Raw genomic sequence first — 10,212 nt, 5'->3', positions numbered from 1 at the left:
ATATAAGTTGACTGCATAATGTCTGGAGTTGACTTGTTTCAGAATATTTCACTGAGAAAGGGAAACTTGACAAAAGATTTATAAGACTAAAAGGCATGATTTTATCCTACTATTCTGTTCTACTTTTTTATGTTTCTTACAATGAGAAAGGGAATAAAGAAAGGAAGCAATATATTGAAAAATAAAGTAGTTTTAGCTTAGTGTGACTTATATTTACACATTTAATACGATGTTTATACCTTTTGGCATTTATCAGAAGAACAAACAACAAATCAGGTATTTATCCTCTTGTAAGTCTGGTATTGAAATTATCTATTTATATTAATTATTTGATGCACTTCAAATGCTGAAAGCAGATTTTCTTGTTGCAGAATTGTTTCCACTTCAAACTGTTTTTTATATTTTTTTTTCAATATTTCCATTATTTTATTGTATTTATATTGTATGTAACGATTAATCACTATCTTAATAATTTAGTCATTGATTCGTTTGATTGTTTGTTTTCAGCATAAGCTTGGTGTATTTTATTTTTCTTTTCACTTTTTTAGTTGCTGCTTCAGTAACTTCAGTAGCCTATCTAACCGTACTGAGGCTTTTAATGTGAAGGCTGTGACCGGAAGTGACGCTCATACGTGGACGCAACATTGACGCTGACAGCGGTGCAACTGTTGCACAGCGGATCATAAGTGTTGTTGCCCAACTCCTAGAGGCTGCTGATGCCAGGCTAGACCATGTTGTTCAGTCCGTCGGGTTTCACCGAGTGTCTGCGGGAATGGGACGACCTGGAGAAGGGCTACCAGCAGATCCAGGTGAGTTCAGCGGCGTGTCGAGCTGTGGTTTACCTATGGAAGTGCGCCCTGGCTGGGTATAGCTAACAGTCTGGAGTGGGTGGGCACTCCGGTCCGTCGACACAGGGATCCGCCCTCAGCAGCTAAAGATAATTGTACTGTGACAGCCAACAGACAAACAAAAAGTAAGTGAAAGGTGCAGTCGAGTACGGTGTGAGTCATTGTTACTCAAGGGGAACACCACATGGCTCTTTGTGTTGGTCTGTTCAACAGCTTAAGCCGAGAGTGCACTACACATGCAGGAATTAAACCGGATTATGTGAAGAAATGTGGCGTGTTGTAATTTAATATGTTCAACTGTAAGATGGTGAACATACACATGTCTACTGATGAAGAGCAACCTATACACTTACCAATCAGAAAAACCCCATGCCTTTATATTATGGTTGTCATTAATGTTTATGATGCATTCAAGACAGTCCGAAATTTCAGCATGGCTCAGTTCACTTTTATCAATACAATGTCATCACCATGAGGCATTCATGTGACAGTTTTAACAGTTTTAATCCCTCATACAAAATAAGACTCGATAGATAGATAGATAGATAGATAGATAGATAGATAGATAGATAGATAGATAGATAGATAGATAGATAGATAGATAGAGTCATGATAAAAGACTATTTCAAAAACACTCACTCACTGTGGATGATCCCAATTAAACATGGTTAAGTGTGCAGCACACAGGCTGAAAGTCACTGTATGTCACATGCTCAGTGGAAAATAAGGAGCCTCTGTTTAATTATAACAAAGTCGTCACAGCTCTAATAATGTAAATAGACAAAAGATTAACACACAGTGATACAGTGAAACCTTGAGGGACAAAGGAGAATTTAATATCATGATGTCAAAGACATTTTAAGAAATGATTTTAAAGTAACAACAGAAGACAACAATACCAAAAAAAATAATAAGATTAAGCTGCTTCTTCATATTTTTTGCACATTTTATCATTTACCTGATAGTCTCTATGCACCTGTTGAACATTATTGTGGAAGATTCATCACAACTTTATATATTCTTATTCTCTTTTGTTTTTTTTTTACCTCCAGGACACCCATCGCCTATATAAACAGAAACTTGAGGAAGTGACCAAACTGCAAAACACCTGCTCCAGTGCAATCTCACGTCAGAGGAAGAAACTGAAAGAGCTGACTGCATCACTAGAGCAGTAAGCGTTGATCAGGGATTCATTGTGACGATCGACAGCTACAGTTTTAAACGTCTTCAGCTAATGAAAAAAATAGCAGCCTTTTGGCAAGGAACTACAGTTTAATCATATCCCTCACCACAGAGACTCAGAGGTCTTGTGTGAATGCCACTGACAGAGTTTGTTGGGAGGGATGGGGCTGTCAAATTTGAATCTTCAGGTAAAGGCTGGAATAACTACGACCCAAATATGTCTTAGATTTTTCATTGAAGGTAGAAACACAAATATTTTAGTAACAGTGTAATAAATGTTTACAATCTTTAGCTACTACATCAAAATGAGATGACAAGTACAGTACCATGTTTTTTAAATTCTGTGAAGGGGAAATTCACTTTTTGGCCTCAAACACTTAACACAATTTGAAAGTTGCAAAGTGATGCGTCTTCTCACTCAGACACCAGCTACAAATAATAAAGAGAACAGACATTTAATTTTCTCTGATATGTAATTAATGTTGATCAGCTGTCACTGATCTAACCACCACTCGATCCATGGCTGGGAAGCCAGTGAGGGATCAGGTCCTTTTTGCTTCAGGGCAATGACAAGGACTGTAGTAGTGAAAATGGGCAGATGTTTTAACCATTATACAAACAGGTCAGTCACACTGTTTTTGTTGTTTTTTTTCCCATTACTGTACCAGATGCAAAAAAAAACATCCAACACCCAAGTTAAGTCCAGAAGACGTGGACGCCATCGCTGAAATCGAAGACTCCATCAGAGACAGAGCCAATGCCTTCACTGAGATGGAAGCTTTTCTACCAAAGAAGAATGGGTTTGTCTCAATATCAATGCCAATTATCAAACCAGTTATGTTGTTTGTCTATTAGTGCAGCAAACATGGCAAACAAGTAGTTGTTTTGGCACAGTGATTGTGTGTTATGGCAGGTTGTTGGTCTGATACAACTGTGTAGTGTTTCACATTTCAATATGATGTTTACACTGTACTGTTTGTATCGTGAGTGACTGCCATGTCCTCCTCTGTAGGTTATACCTCACCCTTGTTTTAGGAAACGTCAACGTAACACTCCTCAACAAACTGTCCAAGTAAGTCTCCACTATCTTCATTTTCCTACGACCCAGAAACATCTGTCAAAGCGTGGTCACGTCACCATCCCATTCATGTGGCTTCTTTTTGCCTCACCAAACAGATTTGCCTACAAAGATGAATACGAGAAATTTAAACTGGTCCTCACCGTCATCCTCTTCGTGTTCTCCTTCACCTGTCGCTTTCTGTTCAGCTACAGGTGAGATTTACCCTCAGCTGAAAGTATTTTACAGTGTACTGTGTTATTGTGACGGAGGGATATGTGGAGCAGTCAGAGAGAGAATAGTTCATAACTGCCTGAGGTGGCAGCTGCATGACACATGTCCTCCACTCCCCCTGGAACAGCCAATCCTCTTCTTTATGACAGCTGATATCAAGACAAATCATGTTGTTATTGCAAAGGGAAGATTCACAACACAACACCCTGCGCATAAAAATGCAACAATAGACTGGCCAATGTGTTCCATATCCAGTGCATGACTACTATGAACAACAACGTATCTGGTCAGATCCTGTGTAGATTATTTTTCTTTTCTTTTTTTATTGTGCAATACCAGTGACAAACATTAACAAACATAAAGACATGACATAGCACAAGACAGGAAAGACCTAGCATCCACAGCAGTCAAAAAAGTACATGGATTGAGATGAATTGTGATAAGGAGCAAAACAAGAAACAAAAAAGGAAATAAATTAGAAAATCAAAAATAAACATCAGCAGCCAATCAGTCAATCAATCATTATATATTTTCATAATAACAATAATAATAATAATAATAATTAATATAGTTAGAAATAAACAAAATAAGTAAGGTATTTAAAAAAATAAATGAATCAATAAACGATACTTGACTCTCACCTGGTGTAGACTGACAGTGCAGCAGAATAAAATATATTATTACGTAATTTCCATTGTGTATTTCAATTGGTTTACTTCATTATCCTCTCCTTTTCATTTCAGAGCTCTTGATGCTCTGTTCAATTTCCTGTTGGTGTGGTACTACTGCACGCTCACTATCCGGGAGAGTATCCTCATCACTAATGGCTCAAGGTCTGTTCTGAATTCTCTGTCTGCATTATTGTTATTATGATAAGAGTAGATAGAGGCTTCCTAGAGTTTACAGTGTTAAAAGAAAGACACCCAGCCTGTAACCTTATAAGCCTGTCTGTTTGTTCCCTGTCTTTATGTCCTTTCAGGATCAAGGGTTGGTGGGTTTTCCATCACTACGTCTCAACCTTTCTGTCTGGAGTCATGCTCACTTGGTGAGTGCTGTTATGCACTGAGAGTTTCACACTTTACACAACTGCACATAAAACTATAATCCTCTGGTTGGGTTGAGATATCAAAAAAGTTCTCACACAAAATAAAATGCAAAAGCAAACACAGCACTGTGATTTATAATTGTAAGCACACATAATAAATTCTTCAGCATTACAGGAAATCAGTTCATATTTCAACACTTGGGCTCCGTGGGGATATTACATAAGAGATCCTTTTACAAAACAGTCCCATATTTCACCATGCACCTCATGATTTATAAACAGTAAAAGGCACTAAAGGCAATCGAAAAATGGGCTAAATAGTTATCATGATATTCATAAATTATTCATGTTTACAAGGAAAATACTACAAGAAAAAATAATATAAATATATGCAGTGGCAAGAAAACAAAAATGAAGCTTGCATTAATGAAAATGAAATAATCTAGCCTCAAAATGTGGTTTAATCCTAATATTTTTCATATTGAACAACAACATTTAGAGTTTAGGTTGGAAAATTATTATTTAGTAATATTAAAAAATGATGTGAAACCCTCAGCAGATGATATTATGAAAGCTTCATTGGAATCAGGAGTTATTAGTAAACACTGAGTCACCATGTTTCACGGAAGAGATCTGAGAAGTTACAGGATGAAGAATTGTTGGTTTGCGTGAAGCTGAAATCACACAGTGACTCTTATTACACTTTTGGGGATTGAAAAGTGAAAAGTGTCTGACTTGTTTGGTCTGTTTAACCCAAAAACATGCATGAATAGACATGATGTCCTGGGAATAAATAGAAAATAAAATATTTTACTCAAAACCAAATTAAAACCATCACTTGTGTTTGTGCTCCTAACCAGATGTTTGTTGTTGTTTTTGTTCACAGGCCTGACGGTGTTCTCTACCAGATGTTCAGGAACCAGTTCCTGACGTACTGTCTTTACCAAAGTAAGAGAATCGAGCTCAGCTCCACGCGATAAGATTAATGTACATTATGCAATACACATTCTTTACTATAACAGACCAGTCTGAATAACTAGATGGACATGAGCTTCAGTGTAACTGTCAATAGCCTCCAACGTGAAGAAGCCTGTTTGCTGTGAGGAAAATAACACCAAACACCCTGTATGACAGAAAACTTGTCCAGATGTGAAGTCATGGTTGTACTTGTGTTCTTGTGTGTGTTTTGTCCTGTGTTCTGTTTGCAAAGTAGGCTTTGTCCAGTTCCTCCAGTACTACTACCAGAGTGGCTGTTTGTACAGACTCAGAGCGCTGGGAGAAAGACATAACATGGACCTTACAGTCGGTGAGTCCAGACTGAACTGCTGTCAGTGTATTTATAGTTGAATGACTCTGAAATAATACGAGAAGAAGGGGCTCAAATGATCCGCAGTGCAGAGACAAGTTTAGTTTAATTCCTGTCTTTATATATATATATATATATATATATATATATATTTATATAATATAGTATAATAATAAAAGCAATACAATTGATGATACACTGTAATTTGCCAAAACTATAGTCATAAGAACAGGCTAAACATGACAACCACAGCAAACTGTTAAAAAAACAATTAACAGTAGATGCAGTTTCCCAGAAATGAGTGCAGTTAATTTGTGTTTCTGAGTTGTCAGCCATTTATGGAGAAATCTGATTGTCCAAAATTAGCTGATGCTCCAAAGCAGAGCGAACAATGAACTGAGTTGAGGAGTGTTGTGTTTGTGTAACGTGCCCACCAGAGGGTGCTCACCGGTCACATCTCGGCCACAGCAGCACGGCTTCGGGGCTGCTATGGGGGTCAAGTTGGCTGATGCACCACTTAGGTCCACACTGAAATACCTCAATGACAGTGAGATGGTTTGGCCTGAAGTCTGGTGCAGACATTCATAGTCTCCAGAGGATGAACCCTATTGTCCCCTCAGTTTCTATCTCACACCAGTGTTATGCGGTTACATCATTAAGTCAATATTCAGCTCTGTTCAGCACTACCTGAGCAATTAAATCCTCAGCTGTATGTAAAAGCAGGCTGATAAATGAAACTAAGAGAACAAAGTAAACATCACACCCGTCAAACACCAGCTTGTGTTAGCCATGTTATCTCTACCTTGTTAGCTTAAGGTAGTGTTACGTGTCTCACACAGACAGTGACAAGGCAGTTTTTAATGTATTATTTAGTTTGTGGGATTGTTATCAAAAAATGTTTGACATGAATTTATGTAAGAAAAGGAAATAACCAATGTGAGAGTTTTTATTGAATTTTCAAATTCTCAAATATAATTTCTGCTCCATATGAGCCACATTGACTTCTTGGATGAATGGTAGCAAAGCAGGAGGAATATTCTCTAATATTAGTAACAGCTGAAGTAAACCTCAGCTCAGTGACTCCTCTCTCTTCTCCTGGTGTTCAGAGGGTTTCCAGTCCTGGATGTGGAGAGGCCTGACCTTCCTCCTTCCTTTCCTGTTCTTTGGCCATGTGAGTGGCATGTCTCTGAATATAGTTTACTGCTTTTGGTACTTAGATTACATGTTTAACAGGTTTGGTGTCTGACTGTTGGCTCTTCCTCCTCCTCTCTTCCAGTTCTGGCAGCTTTACAACAGTATAACACTCTACGAGATGTTCCAGCTCCCAGAGTGTAAAGAGTGGCAGGTTTTTTAACGTTCAGTTTTCACTCTGTAGTAAGCAAATACAGCAGCATGTGTGATGCCCTGCTTCCTGTATTTTAAAGGACAATTCCAGGCGAATTCAACTCAGGGGAGTATGTTCCTATCATTTTAGGTCTAAAAGAAGGAATCTGAAGATTTTCAGTTTAATTGCTCCTGTTTTGCGGTAGTTGTGTCTTAGACCCAAGTTGCCGTGCTCGGTGTATTCAGGTGCAGTGGGAGCTACCGTTTGTGTCATAAACACAGGAATATCAGCTCTTTACTTGCTTGAAGTGTACATTTTTTTCCACAGACAGCATCAGGTGGCTACTCAAACATGCGGCGAGAAGTTTTTTTTACTTGAAGCAAGTCAAGAGTTGATATTCCTGTGTTTATGACACAAACGGTAGTTTTCCCACTGCACCTGAACACACCGAGCACGGCAATTTGGGTCTCGCGAGACTCCGGGAGACTTTGAATTAGATCTAGTTTTACAAACATGTCGGCTTGCTTGAAGTAAATAAACTTCTCAGTGCATGTTTGAGTCGCCATCTGACACTGTCTGTGGAAAAAAATTGCGGCTTTGAGGGATGTAAACAGTCTAAGCAGCGGAACTTGCATCCATTCCCATTCATTGCTGCTGTGGCGACGCGGGGACAGACACAACTACCGCAAAACAGGAGCAATTAAACTGAAAATCTTCAGATTCCTTCTTTTAGACCTAAAATGATAGGAAAATACAGCCCTGAGTTGAATTCGCCTGGAATTGTCCTTTAAAGTTGTGTGAGCCACATAAAGCCTCTGAGCGATGTAACCTGTTCATTCTCCTGTGGTGCAGGTTGCGATGTGCGGCTGCTCCTACATGGTTCTCTTCATGGGAAACTTCCTCACCACACTGGGAGTGGTTTACCAGAAATACATGGACAACCAGGACAAGTCCAAGACCTTATAAGACTGGAATAATCTGTCAAAGGAACACTCAGCGTAGCTCTAATATTGTCTTTAGAGCTCAATGTTACATTTGTCGTCCTTGTGGACCACTCATATGCACTGCTACTTTTAGTCCTGTCCTTTTGATTTCAAGTCTGTATGATTTCTTATTTGTTCATGAATAATGTGTTTCCAGGCCAAAGACATTATCACAGTGATTGGTCCAAAAACAAACAAACAAACAAACAAAAAAAACAGGTTCTTACAAAGTAATAGTGTAAGATTGTCTGTTTTGGTCAAAGTCGTACAACTTGTCTAAGGAAGTGTTACTGAAAAAAACCCAAATAATGTTATTTGCATTTTATTTATTTAGAGAAATCTACAGTTTGTTGCTCAGCAGCTGCTCCATGTTTTAGCCTCAAAGTGCTCAATAAAACACTCCTTCAAGTCACCACCTGATCTTGTCGTCTCTGTTCCAACAGACATGTAACTTCATGTTTCAGGTGGTAGAAACTATTTGATCTTATCACTGCTGCAGGAAGATCGAATAGTTCTACCTGTAATATGCCTTTGCTATAACCCTGTCCACTCCTACTTATGTTATTTAACTGTATCGGCCAAGTCATTGTGACATGTAAAAATGCTCTCTTAGACTTATTAGTAATTGCCAGAACACCTTTCTTGGAATCTTCTCTGCTTTTCTCAAAACTATAAGCACAAAACTAAACAGTCAAACTAGCAAAACCAAACATACCTCCAAAGTATGCCTCCTCTGTGCTCAAAATCAAACTGTTTTCACATCACTAGCAGATGAGAAGAAAAACGCCACCATGTGTTCATCACACACTGCATGGAAAAATGGAAAACACAGAGTTCAAGAGCACATTTCTATGGGACTGTTTATTGATTATAATAGAGTAGGGGAAGGTATTTTAATGTTTTCTAAAGAAATATTCACAATTCAGCTTTCGGTCTTTCTCCTCTTCTCCATCGTCCACCTATCTGATTATTTCCCTCAAACACTTTTGAGTTGTTGTATTTAAACTGTGACACTTGTGCTGTTGTGTTTGACTTCTGCAGCCTGCATTACAAGTGCTTCACAGTACACAATTTGTTTTTGTAGAGTTTTGAAAAAAGGTGAAATGAGATTGACAGCTGTCAAACTCCTGAAAACTGTTTATGGTTTCGCTAAAGGTATGATAGATTAAAAAAAACAAACAAACAAAAAAAACAGGTCCAGGCCACTAAGGATTCAATTCAGATAGTTTAGTGGAATTTAGTGTTTTAGCAAATCTGAAAAACAGTAATGCATGTGTATCATTCTGAGCCTTAGTGCATTACATCCAAATGGCCACAAGGTGAAACCATTGGATCATAACAGCTGAATGTAAACACCATCCAGGTCCTTCTGTAGACGCAAATACACTGAGTAGATTTCATTCATCAAAACGGCAAATCTTTTCTATATATTTGGACAAACATCATCACACCTCTCTGTGCTTCAGCTCATGTTTTACAGGGAGTCTGGGACTCATTTTTCCAGATGGGCCACGTCTCTTGAGGGTGATACCAGGGCGATTCTGCCATCTGCTGCTGCAGGACTGACTGACGAGGAAGGGGCTGAAATATAGTGATTATTGTTCACGTGCGATTAAATGTCAGCAATTTCACTGAGTGAAAGTTACTAATCAGTGAAAGGTTTAGAACAATTGGTGTAGTTTAAACAAAGCCGTTATCAGGCCTCAGCGGGGAGACTCAACAGTTAGAGCTTTGTTAATGTTAATCTGGTCTTTTTTTAAAGATACAACTGCTAATCTACATGAGCAGAAGAAAGAGAGAGTAAAAGTAAGAGTTACTTATAAATGTTTTGCATATTTAATTCTGTGAGAATGCATACTACATAAAGATAGAACTAAGCTAAACTCATATATTACACATACATCATTTTGCTGAAGCCGTTAAAATTGAATAAGTTTCATCTTTATGTTGATCACCATATCTCCTCTATGAGTGGGTAATTGATACCATTCAGTACAACAAATATGTGGCCAGTGTAGTTTATTTCGAGTCAATTTACACCACACTGCTGCTGTAAATACTCATTAGTGCATTAAATGTGTATTGATCCTCCACTGAGAGTCAAATTAAAGAGCTCTGTTTCCTTCAGTTTGAGCAACATTTGCTAAAAACTACACCAGCTGTTTTATTAAGAAGTTATTTAGCTTCATCTACTGTAAAGATAAAATTATACCTTTGTGACCCATATAAATGA

General features: G+C 38.1%; 1 protein-coding gene across 2 annotated transcripts; it reads left to right on the top strand.

Annotated features, from left to right (window-relative positions):
- Positions 1-646: 646 nt before the first annotated feature.
- LOC146974800 (transmembrane protein 120A-A-like) lies at positions 647-8,391 on the top strand. 2 transcript variants are annotated; one of them, XM_085798447.1, is made up of 12 exons: positions 647-809; positions 1,901-2,019; positions 2,699-2,830; positions 3,043-3,102; positions 3,207-3,302; positions 4,065-4,154; positions 4,301-4,366; positions 5,253-5,314; positions 5,580-5,672; positions 6,779-6,843; positions 6,949-7,017; positions 7,849-8,391. In XM_085798447.1, the coding sequence occupies exons 1-12, from the start codon at positions 732-734 to the stop codon at positions 7,960-7,962; spliced, it is 1,044 nt and encodes a 347-aa protein (XP_085654573.1). In that variant the 5' UTR covers positions 647-731; the 3' UTR covers positions 7,963-8,391. The 2 variants fall into 2 exon arrangements, with proteins under 2 accessions (XP_085654573.1, XP_085654572.1); XM_085798446.1 differs by having other exon boundaries at positions 5,577-5,672.
- The last annotated feature ends 1,821 nt before the right edge of the window (positions 8,392-10,212 follow it).

Source organism: Trachurus japonicus, chromosome 14 (assembly GCF_045865225.1).
Source record: "Trachurus japonicus isolate A0001 chromosome 14, Traja_1.0".
Taxonomy (NCBI): Eukaryota; Metazoa; Chordata; class Actinopteri; order Carangiformes; family Carangidae; genus Trachurus; species Trachurus japonicus.
Note: the sequence above shows the minus strand (reverse complement) of the source record. Positions and strands in the feature narration are given on the sequence as shown.